Source organism: Xyrauchen texanus, chromosome 27 (assembly GCF_025860055.1).
Source record: "Xyrauchen texanus isolate HMW12.3.18 chromosome 27, RBS_HiC_50CHRs, whole genome shotgun sequence".
NCBI classification, from domain to species: Eukaryota; Metazoa; Chordata; class Actinopteri; order Cypriniformes; family Catostomidae; genus Xyrauchen; species Xyrauchen texanus.
In genome coordinates, this window is record NC_068302.1 from 9,942,754 (window position 1) to 9,966,420 (window position 23,667).

The 23,667-nt window shown below is 37.6% G+C and overlaps 1 protein-coding gene across 1 annotated transcript; it reads right to left on the minus strand.

The window, feature by feature from the left end:
* Positions 1 to 290: 290 nt before the first annotated feature.
* On the minus strand, positions 291 to 18,712 carry arid5a (AT rich interactive domain 5A (MRF1-like)). Its single transcript, XM_052094736.1, has 7 exons — positions 18,649 to 18,712; positions 14,489 to 14,571; positions 5,620 to 5,785; positions 5,050 to 5,102; positions 3,158 to 3,255; positions 2,728 to 2,881; positions 291 to 2,411 (listed from the first exon to the last, which is right to left on the minus strand). The coding sequence occupies exons 1-7, from the start codon at positions 18,650 to 18,652 to the stop codon at positions 1,170 to 1,172; spliced, it is 1,800 nt and encodes a 599-aa protein (XP_051950696.1). The 5' UTR covers positions 18,653 to 18,712; the 3' UTR covers positions 291 to 1,169.
* Between the last annotated feature and the right edge of the window lie 4,955 nt (positions 18,713 to 23,667).

Sequence of the window (23,667 nt, forward strand, 5' to 3'; positions counted from 1 at the left end):
TAATATCCCATTTCAGAAGGTAACAGGCTGCAAATTTGAAATATTGTCTCCTGCTGTGTTTTCCTGTATGTGAATACGTGTTTCATTATTTTAGGGTGAATCGCTTTGAACAAGAGGTCATATTCCCCATTGTGTGGGACTCAAAATATGTTCCATTTACTTTTGAAAGTCTTGAATTTTCTCCTTGTTTGAACATCCTTTAAAATGGGGTATGGTGTCTTGCACTGTCTGTGCATCCTCATTCTAGAATCTTTGCAGTTATTTCACAGACTTAACATGATCATGAAAAATTTATTTTATGCTAATATGTTTTGCACACAATATACAATTTTGCATTACAGACAAATATTTTTCACATCATTGGTGCGTTGTCAAACACAATCTTCAGTCCTTGAAATTGGAATATAAGGCTTAAAAATGAAGTTAACCATAAAACAAGATTAATTTGTAAAAGATGTGGTTTTGTAGATGCCCTTTTTCCACACAAACATACCCATATTTTGGGTATAGACAAGCCATGGTAATGTTAATGGAAAAGGATTCAAGTTCTCTGGATGCTGAATCGTATACTGTAGTAAAGCTATTTGTATTCTTGAAAAGAGTGCTGCGGTTGTGTGCTGATCGTTTCAACATATTCTATATTAAATTAGAAGTTATTCTCTGTTCACATAGCTACATAAATAAACTCATCAAATATGTAATAATCCTCCTGTTGGTGTCAATCTTTAAAGTCAACATGAAACGCAACCAATTTTACTTCCATAATGTGGCATATATCCAATTGAAACAGACTATTCAATGAGAAAGAAATATGGGAAATTATTTTAACCATCAAGAATTGATTGGATCATGAAAAGTGGCAGTTTCATACCAGATGATGCAGTCAAGTTTAGACCCATTAATTGAAACCTACAGTACGTGGCCTTGGTGACAACATCAAAAAGGGGAAAGTTGGTACAGAGGGGAAGCACGTCATTACATTTTGATAAAAGATTAACAAGACAAACACCTTTTCTGTTGAATAATGTGCACTGACGTATCATGCACAATAAGACCAGGAACATGCAAGAAAGTAAATAGGGTCAAATTTGATTTCATGTTGACTTAACACATAGTCCAGGAAGCCCTATAGAAGTCTAGACAACAAGGACCAATAGTTTTGCATTAGTTCAGTATGGCTGTAGCCTTGCCATGCTGTATCCAGCAGGTGGATGCCAGAGCGGTAATGGATAAGGATAGGAGGGCAGGGCAGCCTCGTATGACCCAGGGAAGGGATTTCCCACTGGCGGGCAATGCATAGAGTGAGTCTGAGGAGGAGGGATGGTTAGATGGGTCGGAAGAAGGACTGGCTGTAGAGGTAGAGCTTTCAACTGTTCGGCTAAATCTCCACGAGGCCTGTCTAAGGCTGGAAGATAGGGCATTGTAAGACTAGCATGGGGGTGATAGAGATAGTGCTGGGTAGGCAGAGGCTTGGGGAACACTGCCTTTGACTTCTCTTTTCTGTCCATAATGCGAAGTGGAGATGACATTGGTATCTTCTTTAAGTAGGCTTCATCTGTGCTGGACCTCTTTAGGAGGTGCTGGTGGTAGGAGATGTGTGGTTTAAATGTGGGCTGTAGTGACACAGACCTGCAGGGATCACGGGGTAGGACTTTGGAGAAGCTGGAGGCATTTGGAATCCAGCAGGTTTTGGTGTTGTACGAAGGAGGGGAGGGGAGCCTGAGGGATGTAAGTCTGCCGCTGGATTTGCCATCCGAGATCCATGCTGACAGACTCCTCTGGGACTTTTCAGATTGTGGCAGACCTGCAGGCAAGAAGTCCCGGTAATGGTGGCGATAGTTCATGATGTTTTTGCTGGTGGGGTAACAACTGAGAGGCCTGCATACTCCGGTGCTTCTGGCATCTGACGTAGGTAGAGAAGACGAACTAGAGGATGTCCTACTCTCGGTCTCTACGACAGGAGACTTCTGAGTTGTCACAGCTATGCAGTCTTCAGATGAAATGGAGTATGGAGAGGGGCTACGGGAGAGGGAGGCAGATGGAGAAGAGACAGGAAGGGGTGATCCATCGGAGGAGTGGCGGGTGCGAGAGGAGGAGGGGCAGGCAGGAGACTGGGAAGAGTTGGAAAGCTGAATAACTGAGGGTCGCTCCAGTTCTGGTTCTTCTATTGTCCCAGATGTAGGAACAATAAGGCTAGCCTGGGCAAGACGCTTCTTCTTCTCCAATGGAGAGATGACTTCGGCTGGGGTGGAATTCTGAAGGAGGGGATTTTCCCTGGAGCAGTTGCTAGGATGGGGACCATGGACTTGGATTGTGGATGACTGGTCTGTGACTGGGTGATCAGAAGATGCTGACCATCTGTGATGGGAACATACTCCTCTCTCGCAGTGATGATCTGATCCAATTTTATCCTAAAAACAAAAAGCAACACACAAGTTGAACAACAAAACAACAATCTTGTGGAACACCTTTTGCATGAATCTATTCTAAATGATCTCATCATTTGGTAACAGTCAGCTGAAGGCAGTTAATTTGCATTTCTTATTTACAAATATTTCTTCCTCAAAAGTACTTAAAGAATCATTAATGGAGCCATTAAGGAACTGGAATCGTTAAGAGGAATCGGAACCGGAATAGTTAAATTCCTTCATTCACAACCCTACTAAAGAGTATATTGTACATCTGACAAAGAGGTGTTTTGATATAAGCGCATTTCCTCCTGCTCACCTCGCACTCTTCTCTGTCTATCTTCCTCTTCCTCTTGCTCTCTGGTTTACTTCCTCTGTTCTCAGGGATTCTCTTGTACTGTTTGCGAGGTTTGGAGGGTGGCAGTGGTTTGTCCTCTTCTCCTCTCAGCTGCCGCTCAAAGGGCAGCACCAATCTGCACAAAGAAAGAGTTAGCACGCGTGCTCTGACACAGTGATTCGGTTCCAGTACAACTAACAAACAACAATACACAGTTATGTGTAACTGTGTATACTACACACAGTTACAACACACTGTTATTGTTACACAGTTATCAAATACTGTATATACTGTACACAGTTATGTAAAGGAAATACTGTTAAGCAGTTATCACTTCCACGAACAGGGCTGCCAGGTCCATGTGCATTTCGACAATTGCACACTAACAGTAATCACTAAAAAGTAATCTTACCTTTCGTAGTGTCTGCGTGTGCAGGTGGCTGCACTTGTACTGCCTGGACTTCCACCCAGCTCGTCGTACACATTCTTCCATAGTCTCCGTGCTGTTACCTGTGAACACAGACACAGATGTAAAGTTATTGTACAATTTCAGCTGCAAAGCGACCTAAGAAATCTGTTCTTGCTCAGTTATTTAGTACATCTGTACTGATCTCATATGAAAGGTGTCTTGATGCGCCTTTAGGCTAGAACATAGAAAACTAGATATTTTTATGTTATCTAATGAAAAAGTGAATGATGCTTGTCTGAACTAAACCTGCCACCACAATGGTTTCCAAGGCATTTTTAACTTGATTGCTAAAGTGTTCAGTGTGATTTGTAATACATTATTATGCAGTTGCTAGGGCCTTGCAATGTGGTTGCTAGGGTGGTTGCTTAATGTCTCAAATTAAAAGATCCCATCTCCAAAGGGGGGATTTTCTCCCCTTTTCTCCCCAATTTGGCATGTCCAATTCCCAGTGACTCGCAGTGTCTCATCTCGTTCCGGGTGGCAGAGGATACATTTTAGTTGCCTCCACTTCTGAGACAATTAGCCCTCCCACATCTTATTTTGTGGCTTGCTGAGCGCATTACCGCATGTGGAGGCTTACGCTATTCACCGTGGCATCCATGCACAACTCACCACCTATCCCACCGAGAGCGAGAACCACCTTATAGCGACCACATGGAAGGTAACCCACTTGATTACGCACCCTATCAACCAGTCCAATTGGTTGCTTTGAAAGCCTGGCTGGAGTCACTCAGTAGTATACCCTCGATTCGAACTCATGATTCCAGGGGTGGTAGTCATTACATAGAGAGGGTGGCGTCCTTGCTTGCTGAGCTACCCAGGCCCCCGACAATTAAATTGTTTTTGCCCAGGCGATAATCAAAAGTCCAATTGTTTAGAAAAGTAACAGCACACCTTGATTTGTATAATTCATGCCCGTAGTAAAAACTAGTTAGGAACTAGTTACATGCTAAAGAGTAATACATAGTGTAATAACCCCAAATGCATATTTTGTTTTCTTGAAAACATATGCGAGTATTGCGTGCACTGCATTATCAGTCTGATCAGCTCTTGTCATAGTGGAACTTCATGATTAGTCACTCGTTAGTTTCAGTGGTCACCTTACATGTCTCTAAGTACATACCCCAAGTTTACTTTCACAGGCTGATAAAGGTTTTTCAGCTTTAAGATACTAATACCAGTCTCACTGTCTGAAAAACTGCTGAATTCAGTTCATGGAAAAGTTACTTTGAATTAACAGGTGCCACTCTTCTTAAGTCTATGATTAAAGACATCCGGTTGTTTTTCAGTTGTGTTACTGGAATAGTAGGCAATAATGGCCTTTCTTTGCAGCACAGCTCTTTTTAAAGCATGTGGTCAGACTTTCCACTCCCAGACCCAATTCACATAGAAACAAGACCTCCTTCGACCAAGACTGTAATCACTTACAGACAGATAGACATAGACTGACCACACACACACACTTTACAAACACTTTAGCACGTCAGAGTAATGGAAACTTGATGGTAAGAGAACAAAGCTTTGTAGTATAAGGTTTGGGCAGAAAGAGCTATATAGCGGATGGACCCCTTGTTCTCATTGTGGTCATAACGGTCACTGCCGTACACATGGTGTGAGCTGCAGCCACCATAGTTTCCACTGTGCAAGATCACGAGGCAAATGCACAACCTCCTTCTAAACATTCTCATTGGGTGCTGAAGTGTGGGCAGTTGGCAAAAGTAGTGGCATACTTCCACAATATTTCAGCAAGATAATGCTATCAAGAGCATGAATAAGAGATTATTTTAGAGATTAGATTGGGTTCTGGAGGTTTGAGGTTGCATGTGAACACTTACTGCATCATAGCCTCCCAGTGTCTCCACAGCTTTGTAGATTTTCCACAGGTTGACTGGAAAAAATAAATAGAGACATGCCTAGGTCAACACACATTTATTTTAAAATCAGGATAGCAGGAAAAACAATGCTAAATGCAAAGAATAAAATGCAACAAATATATAATTGTGCATAGTTAGGATAACAAAGCAGGAAAAAATGGCACATTGAAGGCCAATCGGATGGTATATGCAAACACGGACAGGTTGCATGACATGACCTCATCCTCAAAAACCACGAACCAAGGTAAAATTAAAATATGAACCAGACTACTTTAAATACAGGTTCATGTGCAGCTTCGATAAACAGTTCACGGTTCATTAATTATTGGCTTTCAAGAGCATGAAACCATTGAAATTCAAGAAAAATATCTAAGCTAAACAATTTGTAATTTTAATAAATGTTGATGTAGCCCACTTTTGTACAATAAACAATTTGGTATTGTGTCGGATCTTCAAGTCTTATGTAAAATCAGAGTAATGGCAATTTAAATGAAACACTGCATTAAATGGCTTGCAAAGCTATGGACTCACTCTGTTTAAAACCAAGGTGAGGAATTCTCTCTATTGGTGTCCCTCTGTCCTTCATAAAGCGGTACAGATTGGTCACAAAGGTCCTCTCTTCACTCTCTGATTGGTCAGTTCTGGACCCCTCCTCACTGCTTTTGGTGGATACCAAATTCTCCATCTCCCTGATGGTCTAATGACAAAAAAAAGTGCTTTAAATGCATATTTCCTGAACAATCGATAGTTTGGAATAATTTTACATTGAATATGGTATTTAGTAGACGTTCCTATCCAAAGTGACTTTAAAAAAAGTGCTTTAGCTACACAGGTGAGACCATGGTCAATGACAAGCATGCAATTCAGAAAGTCTATCTTTAATGGAAGCAGAATCTATTCAAATACAGTAGAGGGCAACACTGACAAAATAACAAAAGGTAAGAGACAGTGTGCTTCAACTTTAATGTGGAAGTGAACTTCGTGAACTGTATCACAGCCAACAAATCATGGTAAAAGACCTCAGCAGCATCTGCCCACTTCCCTGAAGCATTGCGAACGACGTACTTGAATTAAAAGCGATAGAAAAAATAAAACTGCTGATATAAAGTTGTTGATTATAAAATATATAAATATATTTTATTTTTCACAAGATATTTAGATCTATACAAATATATAATTGGTTTGGAAGTTTAGGGAGATGACTCGATTGCTCCAGTCACAGAGCATCATGGGAGTGGGAGGTCACGGGGGAGCTCATTTGCCATCTGACTCTCTGATTGGTGGAGCTTTCTGTGCAGGATCATGGGTAGTGTAGTTCTTCACAAGGAATTACGTTATTAAATAAGTTAAAATAACACAGACTGATGGCTTTAACAAATGCATATACCATCGATTAACAATCTTAATCTCAAGGTAGATTTGTCTTTAAAGCTTTATAAGTTATCTTTAATAATCAATTCCTCTATGGAAAAAACAAATGCGATTTTTACTTCCTGAACCAGACTGTTGCGCTCTGTAGTAATGTGGTCGAATTTCTTATAAGTCCTATTTCACCCTAAAATCAAAATAAATCAGTAATTGTATTTGGTCTAAAGAAAATGAAACCTTTTATTGAGATGATATGCATTTTATTTTTTAATTTATTGCTGATTTGAAAAATGCTATGTAGTAAAAAAATAAAAAATAAAAATACTGTGTTACAGCACTGAAAATCTCATGAGAATTACCTTTGATAATAATGGGAATTTCTTTTTGGCAAAATATCACTTGAGTGAAATGTTACCCGGACACATTTTGGTGATATCCACTCAAGTCCAAGCGACGTAATGAGAAATATATCTCATATTCTGTCCAATCCAGTAGTTACCAAAATAAGAGTTATAAAAAAATACACAGAGTACAAAATATAGCCAATATAAGAGTATATGTGGGCGAGTTTGTCATTTACAGGAAGCAGTGTAATTTTGCGTCGAACGACCTTCGAATTTCACTTTCACACAAATAGTCTGATAAACCATCTTACTGATTCATTTTCTCAGAGCCTCATGCAAAATTGCAGGTGAAATATGTGTTTCATGCAACTCTGTTCCGAGACCAGTCATATTAAGAGTGTGAGACTGAAAACACAACAGCTTTGGCTTTCACCACCACTTTCAATAAGTAACCAGACATCCTGTTTGAAGGGAAAACGAACCACTGGTGGGGTTTTCACAAAGGGGAGAATGCAGTGTTGTACTACATGCTGTGATAAAGAATTAAGTGCTGCAAACATGAGAAACTTTGCAGTTATTGCAAGAGAGGGGAGGCAAAGGGTCTGAGTTACTTTTGTGGCTCCGCAAAACTTGGCTTTGAGAGGAAAATGAAAATACAAATTGGAGAAATTAATGACAAGCTAACTACTAGCTTTCTTACTTCCTTAACTAAATGACACCCAAAGCTGAAGTGTGTAATTTATTTCGATGTTAAAATACTTTCTCAGTATTAATATAAAGCATAATATAAAGAGTCAACTTAAAGCCATTTGTAGGGTAATTTCCCCGAAAGTTGGCTCTGTCGAAACATTGCACTCTTGAGAATCCCGACCAGCCCAACACAGCAACATTGAGTCGACCAATGGCGTGTGTTTAGGGTGGGACTGTCTGTTTGTCGACCAGTGGCAAAAGGGGAAGTGTTCAGGAAGCCTGTTTGAAAACAGTCATCATTATTGTAATTCTGTTTCTTGACACTTGTAGGACAGAAATTGCACGATTCAGTTCAATTAAGATGAAGTGACTACTAAAGCAAATATACAATGAACGACAGCTAAAGCTTTTTCTTTCTATTGTACCAGTTGATAAGCATAACTGAATACACCTGGAGCACTTTTACACAATCTATAATTTTTTAAAGCATCACATGTTACAAATTTTACACATATAATAACACTTTCCGTCATCTTTATTAGCGACACGCCCCTTTCAACTCATCTATATTTCAGACTTTACCACTTCGGGTGGTCATTTATGTGCCCGGAACTCGTAATTCTGTCATTTCTGGCTCTACCTGAAGGTCGCACATGATCCCTTAGAAAAGTATTTGTACACCTTAAAATAGATTATCAACACCATATAAACCTTGTAGATGGTCTTGCAAAACAAGGGAAGGATGAAACAGGGAAGTAAATGAATGTTATCGTCAGAAACTAGCATAGTCACCTTGTGCGGCAAGGCGCTGAGCTGATCAGATCAAAGTGAAACTGCTAAGAAACAACGCACAGGCACACAGGACAATGACCTACTGTGAAGACATGCCACAAGTGAGAAATGAAAGAGTGAAGGCATGCAGAAATGAACACCATCTGTCACAGGATTGACCACTCTGTAACAATACACATGATTTACAGAGAAGTTGGTAAACTCCAGAAAACAAGTTAAAGGGATAGTTCACCCCAAAATTGAAATTGTCATCATGAAACCGTGTTTGCAACCATTTTGCTTCTATAATCTGACACATTTTCATGTTAAACAGGATATTCAATGACAAAAAATGTAGGGTGAGACTTGATTTATCCATCCAGAATGAATTGGATTTTGAGCTTTAATTGGAAAGTGGGCTTTACATACCAGAATAGAGCACAATAGTCTGTAGTAAAAATCCCATTCGGTTTTTGTTCTATAGACTAATTCATGTTTAACGATAGCTTAGAAACATTTAAAGACAAGCCTACTATGATCTCCGATGGTGTAAGCCTCTGCTGAAGCCATCGGTCCATGTTACTTCACCTTAATTGTTTAGAAATCGTGTTTAATAGCAGAATTCCTGGCAAAGAACTACACTACCCATGATCCTGAAAATAAAAATCCACTAATCAGAGAGTCTCGGACAACAAAGCGCACCAAAAGAGCTCTGCAGTGACCGCCCAGTCTCATGATGCATCATGAATGATGCAATCAAGTTAATCTTCCTACACTCTCAAACTATTTGCATATTTGTAAATATCAGAATACATTTAGCAATAAAATTTAAATATATTGTTTCTGTACTTATAATCACCAACTTTAAATCAGTAGTTTAATATTTCTTAATAACAAATCGGTAATAAATCGTTTTAAATTCAATTACGACATTCACAATGCTTCATAGGATTTAAGTTCATGCCCTTAAGAAAGACGGGAAGTATTTATATGATTTATTTTTTTTTACTTCAAATCAACAAGTTTGTAATGTTGCGATTCACCTTGATTCACCTTGGTTTGGTTCATTGCTAAGATTTTATGAAATCCTTGGGGGAAACTACAGCTTATGCCCTCCATTGATCCAGACAAATATGGATTGGTGATGTTATCCGAAAAGGAAAGTTGTTTAATTTGGATAAAAGGTTACAAGTGTACATTTGTGGCATAATCTTCTTCTTCTTCTTCTTCTTTCGGCTGCTCCCGTTAGGGAATGCCACAGCGGACCATCTGTGATCTTGTTGCATAATATTGATAACCACAAAAATTATTTCTTGTAAAAAAGAAAATCCCTGGGTTCCAGTGAGGCACTTATAATGGAAGGGAATGAAGACAATCTGTTAACGTTAAAATACTCACTGTTTCAAAAGTATAGCCACAAGACTTAAATAATGTGTGTTAACATGATTTTAGTGTGATAAAATCACGAACTAATCTTTTCTCTGTAAATTGATATCCAATTTTACAATATCGTTGCCATGACAATGTCAACAAACCCTAAAACGACTTTAAAAATGACGATTTAACAACTTTACAGCTCAAATAATACATGAGTTTTAACACAAGAATGAATATAAGTGCTTTTATAAAATAAATTAATTGAGTGCCTCATTTTTGTTTTTAAAGGAGGGATGAGTGCAAATTTTTTTTGTGGTAATAAACATTATGCCACAAATGCTGTCGATTGAGCTTAACTTGTATTGAACCTGGAATATTATTTTAAGCGTAAAAAGTATTTGGTACACAAAGAGAAAAACAAATTATAACAGCTTTGCAGGTGAGAAGAGAAATTCCCCAATGAGTATAAACAGAAAGCTTTGGATTTCCTTTTGACGATTTTGGTGGTTGAGCTACATGCTGTATGCTGCCGCAGCAATGTTCAGTCATTGAGTTTCACACTGAATTGAGTTCCTCAGAGAGGGTGACTTCTTCCCAGAATAAGGCCTCTGCAATGACTAATATTGTTCATATAGGGCTTTATTCTAACCGCTGAGTAATACAGAAGATAAGAGGGCCCCTTTCAGTGTATTGAAATGAGTAAACATCAAGGCCTAAGTGTACATCTCTCATGTAAAGGAATAATATTGTACACGAAGGCCAAAAAGCTGGGGCAACCTAAAAAATGTTCAGGCCTGATTCATTTTTCCCCTCTCGTCAGTCGAGAATGCAACAGAGAAAATTTGAAACATGTCTTTTGCTGTGGGCAATGCTGCTCTCCAATCTGTCCTGAGTTGAGTCATATTCAGTGAAATTACATATACAGATTTATCTGATTGGTATCTACCTAAACACTTCCTGTTATATTGACAACACTGATAACCAGCTTCGAGGAATGGTGTGTTAGAAAATGTTCTTGGAATCTTGGTTATCTTTTGATCAAGAGAAGAAAAGATTCCTCTTATTTCAAAGCAAAGAGCATTTTGAAAATGGACCTGAAAAGACACAGGCAACATTTCAATCTGCTATTAATGTCATTTTCTTTCCCAAATGGTTTCCAATTTTTTGTTTTAAAACATGGTGCCACATCATATTAGGTGTCTTTAACTACTATGTACTAACATTAAAATACATACAATGCAATGTACTTATTGTGTGACTACATTTTGTTCTGCAAAATTTTCACAAGATTCACATTTCCTGCCACTAAGGTTGAGGTAAGAGTAGGTTTAGGTGTAGGGTTTAGATTAGGGTTTAGGGTAAGGGTTGGGATATGGTTATGTTTAGGGGTAAGGTTTAAATTAGAGTTTAGGGTAAGGGTTGGGGTATGGTTATGTTTACGGGTTAGGGTTCAGGGGTAAGGATGAGGGTTGGGCTAGCATTTGGTTTGGGGGTTATGGTTCAGGGGTTGGGGTTTAGGATAAGTGTTGGGCTAGCATTAGGTTTGGGGGTTAGGGTTTAGGGTTTAGGATAAGGGTTGGGCTAGCATTAGGTTTGGGGGTTAGGGTTTAGGGTTTAGGATAAGGGTTGGGCTAGCATTAGGTTTGGGGGTTAGGGTTTAGGGTTTAGGATAAGGGTTGGGCTAGCATTAGGTTTGGGGGTGAGGGTTTAGGGTTTAGGATAAGGGTTGGGCTAGCATTAGGTTTGGGGGTTAGGGTTTAGGGTTTAGGATAAGGGTTGGGCTAGCATTAGGTTTGGGGGTTAGGGTTTAGGGTTTAGGATAAGGGTTGGGCTAGCATTAGGTTTGGGGGTTAGGGTTTAGGGTTTAGGATAAGGGTTGGGCTAGCATTAGGTTTGGGGGTTAGGGTTTAGGGTTTAGGATAAGGGTTGGGCTAGCATTAGGTTTGGGGGTTAGGGTTTAGGGTTTAGGATAAGGGTTGGGCTAGCATTAGGTTTGGGGGTTAGAGGTTAGGATAAGGGTTGGGCTAGCATTAGGTTTGGGGGTTAGGGTTTAGGATAAGGGTTGGGCTAGCATTAGTTTTAGGGGTTAGGGTTTAGGGTTTAGGATAAGGGTTGTGGTAGGGTTAGGTTTAGGATGAGAGGTTAAGGTTAACTACAGATGTAAATAAATGCAGGCACATTAAATGTAAGTACAATGTACTGTATGTACATAATAAGTACATTGTATCAAATGCATAAATATAATATAGAAGTTAAATATAATATAAAGTGAGTCCTATAACATTTAGTATACCATATTCAACTGATATATTCTCTTGCATTTAGTATTTTCTTCAATATTGTATTTACGATATCATTCTTTGACAAAACAATTTATCGAAAAGGAGAAGTGGCCTAACCCTTGGAAAATTGTAAAAGTGGTGTAATTAAACTATTGAGAACACTTGATATATAGCAAACATCATGAACACTACCAGTCCAAGGTTTAGACACACCTACTTATACTTTATGATTAATATTTTCCATATTTTCAAATAATAATAAAGTAATTAAAACCACAAAATAAAATAAAACATCGGAGGTATAAGATTGAGGTCCAATACATCCATTTAAAAATAAATTTATTCATTTACATTTTAGTTTTGTGAAGTAATTCATTTTTAGACCATTCATATTAGTCTAAAAAAATAAATTGTTCAAGTATTTCAGCATTTGATTTTAGATGGTTTAGAAGGTTTTTAAGATCATGAGAAACCACAAGTCAAGTGTGTCCTAAATTTTGACTGGTAGTGCATGTTATATTTAATACATTCATATCAAAACCACAAGAGGGAAGAGCTTAGTTCTTAAATGCTACATTCAAGTTTCAAACAGGAAGAGTCGAGAGCAGAGACCCTGTCCTCTCTAACCATGGCTAAAAGTAGCACAGACCCCAGTGTGAGAGACTTGCTTCGAGATGTAACTCTTAAATTTCCACCTCATTCAAATTTCGGAAAAGTGTGTGGGTTAGTTTGCTGTGGACGTGTCAATAACACTCTCAAAACGAAAGTTTCTACGCGCTCTTGAAGACGCAGTGGCATGGCCAGCGCTTGCCACCAAAACCACATGGCTTTCAACTTCTGACGCCACGCTGAAAATATGATGCATCTTTGCAACAACATACTTAAATGCTGTTTTCAATTACCAGAAGTGTGTGAGAAACAGATACAAATTTTTTGCTATTGTTTATATGTGTATCCGTGTGCGTGTAGCCTAAAAGAAATGACTATACCATGGCTTTACAATGTGACACTCAAAACTCAATTATTCACTTGTTATTCTGGTGTATTGCCGAAATAGGGAACTGAAATCTGTAACAACCAAAACGGTCATCAAACTGGTACCAGGGGGTGTTGAGTCAAATACATGTAAAATACTGGAATACCATTTTTTCTGCACACATCAGATTAAAAAAAAAAAGACTGACACGGTCAAAAGTCATGTGACTGTTACTGACATAAGCATTTCTCTGTAACTGAAATAATACCAGAGAAGCATTTGGCAACAGTCATTAGATTGAAACGGGATGTGAGATGTTATTTTTATAAGCAAAACTCCCACAGAAGAAAGATGACATGAAAACATATTTGGCTCATCTACCTACACTCTTCTGTTAGGTTTGGGGAATTTAATTAAAAAAAAAATTATCAATGGGGCCTGGGTAAATCAGCGAGTATTGACGCTGACTACCACCCCTGGAGTTGAGAGTTCGATTCCAGGGCATGCTGAGTGACTCCAGCCAGGTCTCCTAAGCAACCAAATTGGCCCAGTTGCTAGGGAGGGTAGAGTCACATCCTCGTGGTTGCGATTAATGGTTGTCGCTCTCAATGGGGCGTGTGGTAAGTTGTGCGTGGATCGCGGAGAGTAGCATGAGCCTCCACATGCTGTGAGTCTCCACAGTGTCGTGCACATGAGCCACATGATAAGATGTGCAGATTGACATCTCAGAGGAGGCAACTAAGACTTGTCCTCCACCACCCAGATTGAGGTGAGTAAACGCGCCACCACGAGAACCTACTATGTAGTGGGGATTGGGCATTCCAAATTGGGGAGTAAAGGAATAACATAATAATAATAAAAATAAAAACATATCAATGTCAAAATCAAAAATGTAAACTGTCATGTTTATTGTTAGGTTGGGTTGGGTTACAAGGGGCACAGCAACCCTTTTTAGAAATGTCTGTTTGTTCGTTCAGGAGTGACTGACTGTACTCTGTACAACTAGTGGCCTGTGGGACAAATCGAATGCATCAATAATTTTTTATCCGGCCTTTAGAATGATTTCTATAAAATTGCTGCACCACCTTAAAGAGGCGTTTAAAGGAATATTCTGGGTTCAATACAAATTAAGCTTAATCAAAAGCATTTGTGGCATAATGTTGATTACAGCAAAAAATTATTTCGACTCATTCCTCCTTTTCTTTAAAAAAAAAAAGCACAAATCGAGGTAACAGTGAGGCACTTTGGAGGGTTTAAAGTCCAAAATGTGAATCTTTTAATTTTATAAAAGCACTTTTATTCTGCTAAAACTTGTGTATTATTTGAGCTGTAAAGTTGTTTAAAATGTTGTTTTTATGGACGTTTCAGGATATAACTTTACAAAGAATAGGTTAATTAGCTGTTTTATCACACTAAAATCATATTTACATGCATATTGTTTACGTCTTGTGGCTATACTACTGAAATAGTGAGTATTTTAAAGTTCATGGATTGGCCCAATTCACTTCCATTGTGAGAGGAACCCCGATTTTTGCTTTTTTTTTTTATAGATTATGCCACAAATGCTAACACGTGCTGGTGTGTGGTCTTACCTGGTTTGATGTATTCTCCTCCTGCTCCCTTTCAGTAGCAATTTGTTCGTCACCAACATTGACCTCTCCACGAGGGTCCAACACTAAAACAAAGGCCAGAATACTAATTACAGACAAAAAGTGATTGCTGTGCAAATACCCCTGATATGATTATGATTAACTTTGTAAAGAGCCTCTTCTGGAGAATGCACACAAATGGCAGTGGTGAATTTGCAATATGCTTAGGAAAGCAATGGGTAACTACAGTATTACTTAAGAGAATTTCAGTTAACAATTTGTATTTCTTTCTTGAGTATTGATTTAAATGAGTGTGAATGTGTGTGAGAAAGAGAGAGAGAGAGAGAGAGAGAGAGAAAACACTCTAATATGAAACCACATGATTACAACACTACTTCCTGTCTGTACGTTTAAACCACAGCTATGTGATACTCGTTGTAATACAAAAAGAACTTTGTGAGCTGTCAACTACAATTTATCCTCTGGCCATCATAAATAAATAAAAATGTAAAATAAAATTTCTTACAATTTCATTATCTCATACTATTGTTTTGACTTGTTATGAGACCAGATTTTCCTACCAGATCGGTGGGTATCTAGAAAACTTGTTTGAAAACAGTCATTATGCTTCAAATTATGTTTCGCAATTCTGCTTTGTGACACCAGTGTTCATTTTCATTTTGGCTACAATTTTTGTCTTTTGATGAAAATGTCCTTTATATTTAGTCGATATTTCATCATGTTATATTTAAAAATTTAAGTCAATTTTACTGTGACATAAATCAAATATGAGTTTAGCCGACAACATTTTTTTTATTTGACAGTAGATTACAAAATAAATGTTTGTTTTAATTTATCAAACATTAACAGACCAAACTTTAATTCAAATATTAAAATATTTTGGAAAATGTACAGTATAAGCTATTTAAAATTATTAAAATATTTATTAAACATATTAAAAATAAATATGTTTAATAATGACAATTAAGCAACATGAGAAACCTGTCCTGAGAACCTCCTAAATTAATAGTATATAATGAAAATACTGAAGTATTAGCTACTTATAGAAATCACTCTGTTGTGAATTTCTTGTTTAGACTGTTTAGAATATTGCGTTACCTGTAGCAACATCACAGCGCATGTAACGCTACAGTTCAAGTTCACCTCTTCATTAGCTTCATTGCCTGTGCAGATGTAAGTTGTAATACACTGTAACAAATGTGTTTGCCTTTTAGTTATCATAACTTAAAATGTAGAGTTAGAATAACTAACATGAATTGATCTTGTTGAGACAACTCAATTTTGTGTTATGATAAGTTCATGAACTTGGAAAAAACATCCAGCTGAAATCAAAAAGTCAAGAGAACTACGCACATCACGCTCACCTATTTAGATTCCCAGCATGCACTGTGGTATGAATACATTATGCAAATTGCAGTGTTACTGTCTTTTCTTTTTCTGTTTCCTGCTTTTCTGTATGTTCTTGGTTGTTGTGTTGTTGTCAATTTCAGGTATTTGTATTTTGTCAGCAATAATTTAAAACTAATCCATTCACTAAATTATGTGTTTTTATGATTGTCACCATAATTGTGATTTGCATGTAAAGTGATGAGCACAATGCATGTCTCCTTGTTAAGTTTAAGTCTGAATTTGATCAAGGGATCATCAACTAGCCATTTACCATCAAATAGCAGTTTATATTCGATCTGACAATGAGATAGCAATAACTACATTTATGGTTATCTATCTTTTTTTTCTTCTTTTCTCCCCAATTTGGAATACCCAATTCTTTCAAAGTCCTCATGGTGGCATGGTGATTCGCCTCAATCTGGGTGGCGGAGGACAAATCTCAGTTGCCTCCGCATCTGAGACTGTCAATCCATGCATTTTATCACTTGGCTTGTTGAGCTTGGCTTGGCTACAGCGGAGACATCGCACGTGTGGTGGCTTCACGCTATTCTCCGCGGCATCCACGCACAACTCACCACGTGCCTCACCGAGAGCGAGAACCACATTATAACGAACACGAGCAATTGGTTGCTTGGGAAGCCTGACACAACTTAAACTTTGAAGGCCGCACTAAAACTTTGTTTAAGTTGAAACAACAATCAATCCACAACATTTGTTTACATCAAGTCTTTATAGATTTTCTTTATTTAAAAAAAAAAGGGTTTGTGCATTGTTAATACCATGCAGTATAATTTTTTTGTCGTCAAATTGTCTTCAACAGTATGTTTTAATTAAAACCGTTTAATTATGGTCATGATGCATCTTTTTCGTTTTGTGTTCGTTATCGTTGACAAAATAAAACACCCTTTTCGTCAATCCTTTTGTATTGAGATTAACACTGGGTGACACTAGTGGTGCAGAAAAGTAACTGGAGTTTGGAGGGTAATATGCAAAGATTGTATTTTTAATAGGCTACATGCAAAAATGCTAAGATTTCTATTTTACACTGAACTATTTCTGAGGTCAAATTTCAAATCCAACCAGCAACTATATCAAGAAATCTACCTTTCAACCATTTGGGGTTTGAATAGAATTAGACAATATAACCATCAAGCAACCTGACAGCTATCTTATTTACAAACCACACAAGCATTGACTTATAGACTCACTCTAGGGTAGCCTCTACCTCAAAGCCTCCACTTCCCTTTCTCATAGTCTCCTCACCACTCTCTACACTCATATCTCTGTCTGTAACATCCAGCTACGCTTCGCTTTCGAGATCAGACATTTCCTGTGCCAAGGCACAGAACAGCCTTCTGTTATTTTACTTCCCCTTCTGAGCCAAAGTGCAGAAAGACAGTGACAACTTTGCCTGATATTATCACTGCTGTGAGTTTTGCTTTGTCTCTGAGAGGCTGATATTGTCCGTATCTAACCGTTAGGGTTATTTGGCACTATTTCTATTAGTCAATTTCAGGGCCGTGTCCACTATAGACATTGATCGGGGGGCATAGATTAGTGGTGGATTAAAATGGGGTTTCAATGACTGATTCGTTATTTCATTAGTCACAATTGAATATTTGGTTACATACATTGTCTATTTAATTGGTATTTTATTATATAAAGCTAGAAGGGTTTAATATTAAAGGGGTGAAATTCCTTTGTGCATAACCACAAATCTGTTACATTCTGGATTGACCACATCTTTCCTGTCGCAAAACAACAATAACATTGTGATAATGTCACAATGATTTCATTCACATTGCAAGATGTGTGCACATTATAAGAGGCTAAATAGTCATTTTTAACCAAGAAAGGCATATTTTAGGCCATTGATAAGCATTCTAATCGAAAAATGCCCAGAGATGTTTTGTAATTATTCTTATCTGCCCCTTTCGCATCAGCATGCTGTGAAATGATCAGATGAGGGGTTTTACGCTTCAGCAGCAATGTGTTGCTATTTCTCTAAACCACTTCCTCAAACAGCAGAATTTGTTCATATCTAGTCATTACTCATTACGGTCACTCAAATTACAGAAATATGTATTGCCATTTGACTGTAACCACTTGTTACAACTGTAATCAGCATTATTATGGAAATTATTTGTGTCTACCACTCCTTTTCCCTTTATTCTGAGTGACAATATATGTTTTTAAAAACATCTGGTTTAAAAGTAGACAACTTTAAGGATATTGTACCATGTGGTTGTTTAATTCATGCTGCTATTCTGGGTGTTTTCTAAGAAAAGCATCCAGCAACTTACCCCTATAGGAGTTTCTATATAAAGTTATGTGCCCAACAGTCATTACAAGTTGCAGTATTTTAAATCATATAATTAAAAATCACAGTTTTCTTACCTATGTTCATAATAATAATTGTACAAATAATCAAATGTAAGAACAATATGGTCTTTAATTAGTTAAGGACAATGGCATCAATGTAGGCTATATATTAGAAATGAAATCTAAGCGTGCATCTAAAAATGTGGTCTGGACATGCATATAAGTAAAAGAGAAGAACGATTCCTCTACTGCCCATGTCTATCTAGAAACAGAGACGCAATATCATGTTTGAACGCTCAAAAGTTTGTTGAAGTGCCCCAAATTTGATATCAGATTTCATTAACTGACAAATTAATAGATTCTTCCCCAAATAGTCTGACTCATTAATAGAAGCAGTCAATAGCAATATAATCGGTAGTAAAGAGACTTACCCATTTTAGAAACTGTGCTCTCTTTTTGACACTGATTGACAGCTTGCTCTTCAACGCACGCGCTTGCAGGACGCACAACAATAGTGCTTTCGAAATCCAGTGGCACTCATAAGATTGATCTCACTGTCTCTCATTGGACAATCTATTTATTGCAGCACTTCCTCACTCTGTTCAATGAGGAACCTTGGGACTTGAAGTTTTCTCGCGTGTGTTTTGCTTCTGAACGCGTATCAAGACACCTGCTTTGTGTTTCTTTCGTATAGCTGTTAAAGGAATATTCCTGGTTCAATACAAGTTAAGCTCAATCGACAGCATTTGTGGTGTAATATTGATTGATTTTGAATCGTCCCTCCTTTTCTTTTCTTTAAAAAAAACAACAACAACAACAAAAATCTGGGTTCCAGTGAGTCACAGTGGTAGTCTATGGGGGCCAATCTGTAAACATTCAAATACACACGGTTTCAAAAGTATAGCCACAAGTCATAACCAATATGTTTCTTAACATTATTTTAGTGTGAAAAATTTGCTTACTAACCTTTTCTGTGTAAATTTATAGCCAATTTTACAACCTCATTACCATGACAATGTCAACAAACCCCAAAATGACTGTAAAACAATTATTTAATCAATTTTCCAGCTCAAATAATACATGATCTTTAACTGAATAATGAATATAAGTGATTTTATATCATTATAAGCTTCACATTTTTTACTTTAAACCTTCCAAATATTGGCCCCATTCACTTCCATTGTTAGTGCATCACTGTAACCTAGATTTTAGAATTTTTTTAAAGAAAAGGATGGACGAGTTAAAATTTATTTTTGTGCTAATCAACATTATGCCGCAAATGCTGTCGATTGAGCTTAACTTGTATTGAACCCGGAATATTCCTTTAAGAATCACTTTGATTATGTCAGTAGAACACAGTTGTTTTGTCTGAACACTATGCTACCAGTCAAATGCTTGGAAGCATTTATATTTATCTGAAAAAAGAAAGAAAAAAACCCACTTTGATTCAAAGGCTTAGGCTATGCTTAAATGCTTGAAAATAACTTTGTACAAATAAAAATCGTGCTTACATATGAAGGAATAGGAGTCAACAAAATAATTTTATTTTCATTTTATATACACTCACCTAAAGGATTATTAGGAACACCTGTTCAGTTTCTCATTAATGCAATTATCTAATCAACCAATCACATGGCAGTTGCTTCAATGCATTTAGGGGTGTGGTCCTGGTCAAGACAATCTCCTGAACTCCAAACTGAATGTCAGAATGGGAAAGAAAGATGATTTAAGCAATTTTGAGCGTGGCATGGTTGATGGTGCCAGACGGGCCGGTCTGAGTATTTCACAATCTGCTCAGTTACTGGGATTTTCACGCACAACCATTTCTAGGGTTTACAAAGAATGGTGTGAAAAGGGAAAAACATCCAGTATGCGGCAGTCCTGTGGGCGAAAATGCCTTGTTGATGCTAGAGGTCAGAGGAGAATGGGCCGACTGATTCAAGCTGATAGAAGAGTAACTTTGCCTGAAATAACCACTCGTTACAACCGATGTATGCAGCAAAGCATTTGTGAAGCCACAACACGCACAACCTTGAGGCGGATGGGCTACAACAGCAGAAGACCCCACCGGGTACCACTCATCTCCACTACAAATAGGAAAAAGAGGCTACAATTTGCAAGAGCTCACCAAAATTGGACAGTTGAAGACTGGAAAAATGTTGCCTATTCTGATGAGTCTCGATTTCTGTTGAGACATTCAGATGGTAGAGTCAGAATTTGGTGTAAACAGAATGAGAACATGGATCCATCATGCCTTGTTACCACTGTGCAGGCTGGTGGTGGTGGCGTAATGTGTGGGGGATGTTTTCTTGGCACACTTTAGGCCCCTTAGTGCCAATTGGGCATCGATTAAATGCCATGGCCTACCTGAGCACTGTTTCTGACCATGTCCACCATGTACCCATCCTCTGATGGCTACTTCCAGCAGGATAGTAATCCTTTAGGTGAGTGTATATCTGTATACTTTCAATACAGAATTTCTATACTTCCATTTGTGTTATTTTACAGTTTGGATGACTTTAATATAATTCCAAAATTTTAAAAAATAAAGAATGAGTAGGTGTGTCCACAAATTTTGACTGGCAGTTTCATTATATTTTAAAATCATAATCAGTCATCAGACACATATATACTGGAAAGTGCATGAAAAAGGGGTTTGCCCTGACGAAGTAGGACCAGTGAAAGCATTGTTCTCAGTTTTTCCCTTTGTATTTATTGTGAAGATGATAACCAGGCAGAACTATTATAGTGCTAAGCAAAACCTCTGAAACTGTAAAAGGGATAGAACTATATTTTAGCATAACGAAAAGTGTGCAGCTCTGTTGTCCAATAAGAGTTGAGAAACCAAAAACAATTACCGAAACACAACAACTGAAAGTCATTTTTATGTGCAATGCCAAAAGTAAATGAGTATGTATAGAAGTTTTGATGCTTTTCAAATCAAGTGAAATCACTTTATTGTCTCACCACCATATACACAAGTGGAAACAGGCATGAATAGCAACGCTAATGCACACAAGTTGTAGACAATCATAAGTTCCATTCAATGGAATTTCACTATATTATGAGCTGCGCTGTCATTAGCTGTCATTCTCTGCCATTTTTTATATTAAAAGTTAACTTTTAGATATAGCAATGTTTAAAATAGAATGATAAAAAAGATAGAAATTAATCCTTTCTCTACTATTTTGAATAAACTAAAGATTCATGTGAAATACTGTGGACATACTGCATGACCCTGGACATAAGAATGTGATGTCACAGTGTGGTGGAATTGTCATATATTGACCATAATTATAATGTATAGTGTCTGTGTGTTTATCATATTGTACATGAGTTATAAATAAGAACACTGGAAAACCCCATTCAAAATTTAGAGAAAAAAAAAAAACATGACTTTGTTTTGAAAGTGTCACATGTAATATACTGATGTGATATTCTGAGCACGATGATGATGTGAACTAGTCGTGTTGTTAGAAGTTTCGGATGTCTCGTTTATGGATGGGGCCTCTATCTTTCACCTGCCCGGATAGTCCCTGACATTTAACCATATTTAACCTTTAAATGTCACAATAACAGTGTTCAGCCCAGAGCCAATCGCTCTGAGGGAGTTTCTCAGGTAAAATTTTAGACAAAACATCCGTCTGTGTTATTGGGAGTTGTACAGTATGCCCCTCTCAGCCTGTGTCTACATGCTTCATGCCAAACCAAGACACTAAATATGTGTGTGTGTGTGTGTGTGTGTGTGGGGGCGGGGGGGTTGGGGGTGGTGGGGAGAGTGGAATGAAATTAGCCAATGTTGATATCAGACGAAATGGAAATTAGGGAGTTTATGATTTGTGTTTTCATATTCAATGCGAGAAGTTCAGGTTTCAGTCAGTCTGAGATCACACCCGAGTTTCAGAATACCTCTGGCGGTTGTCTGTTATAGCTACTGTTCTGTATCAGATGGTCATAGACATCTCAACTGCTAATAAAATGAACTAATAATGGATACAAATATTAGTAGTGTTTGCAGTTGAGTACATTCATGTTATTCATTCTGTATGAAATTGATTAGTGGTGTTTGCTAATGCAGAAATGAGATGCCTTTATGAAAGCTAATGTTGTTAGCATTTTTAAAAGTAATATTTATTTGCAAACTTCACTTGCGATAGTGATATGAACATCATGATTACACATGAAATTGACATGGTGATGCTTTTAAATGTTCATGTACCCTGATATCAACCCCATTCTGGCGAATTACTGACAAGCACCATCTAATATCAGACATATCTGCATGGCTGACGGTTAGGTTTAGGGAGTAGTTTTAATAAAATATGCATTAATGTTGACTGTATTACGTCATTCATAACTAAAAACACAACTCACTTTTGGTGCCACCCTGTGGACATTTCAACTAAACACTTCCAACTTCGGCCACTAGGGGCAGTGGTTCGAATTTCGGTAAGCACAGATGGATTCAGCAGCAGAAATTTTAAACTCCTTTTGCCAAATTCACAGTATGATTTGAACAAATACTAACTATTCAATTTTCGAAGCTTATTGCATCCTGTACTGTTTGTGCAAAAAACATTAAATAACCTGAAATCCTGCAGTTTTTGGAGGTGTTCTTTTACTTTTTTACATGATCAGATTTATAATTCCGGGAAGAAGTATAATGGTCTGTGATATGATGGAAAAAGAAACTACAAATAAAAATAAATAAATAAATACATTGACTGAGGGATCCGAACCATATAGGCACCATGCCCAGCAATCACAGAACGTTCCCCTAATGTTTGCATTTGGTTCCTGTTTGGTTATTTTTTTAGGAAACCAATTCCAAAGGTTCTAGGAAGTTGGCTTTAGGTTCGAATTTTGTAGCCATAAACTAACGTTCCTAGAATGTTGCAGGGAGGTTTTTGGGGGGCGACCTAAAAGGAACTTACACAGAACATTCCCTAATGATTACTTTTAAGTTTTATTTTTATAACCATAAATTGACCTTCCTAGAAAGTTGCAGGAAGTTTTTTGTGTGACAACCTAATAATAACCTACACAGAATATTCTCGAATGGTTATTTTTAGGTTTTGTTTCTCATTCACATTTTTTATTTACATTTTTAATTTACATTTGATTTTGTTTTTTATAAAAGTTCAACAATGACTGAAATTAGTGCAGTAGGGTATAACATTAATAAGCATGTCCTTAAAGGGGTCATATAATGGTACATGCACTTTTTCAAGTTGATTGTACTGAAATGTGTGTTGGCTGTGCCTGTACACAACCATCCTATTATGATAAAAATCCATCCAGTGTTTTTGTTTTAATCTCCTTATATATTTTCCCCTGCCTCAAATCGAGCCGTTCGACCGTGTGACGTCACAAAGTCGGACGCCCCTCCCAGGATTGTTGATTGACAGCAGTGTTTCAACACAGACCCGCCCTCGCTCGTGAGCGAGCTG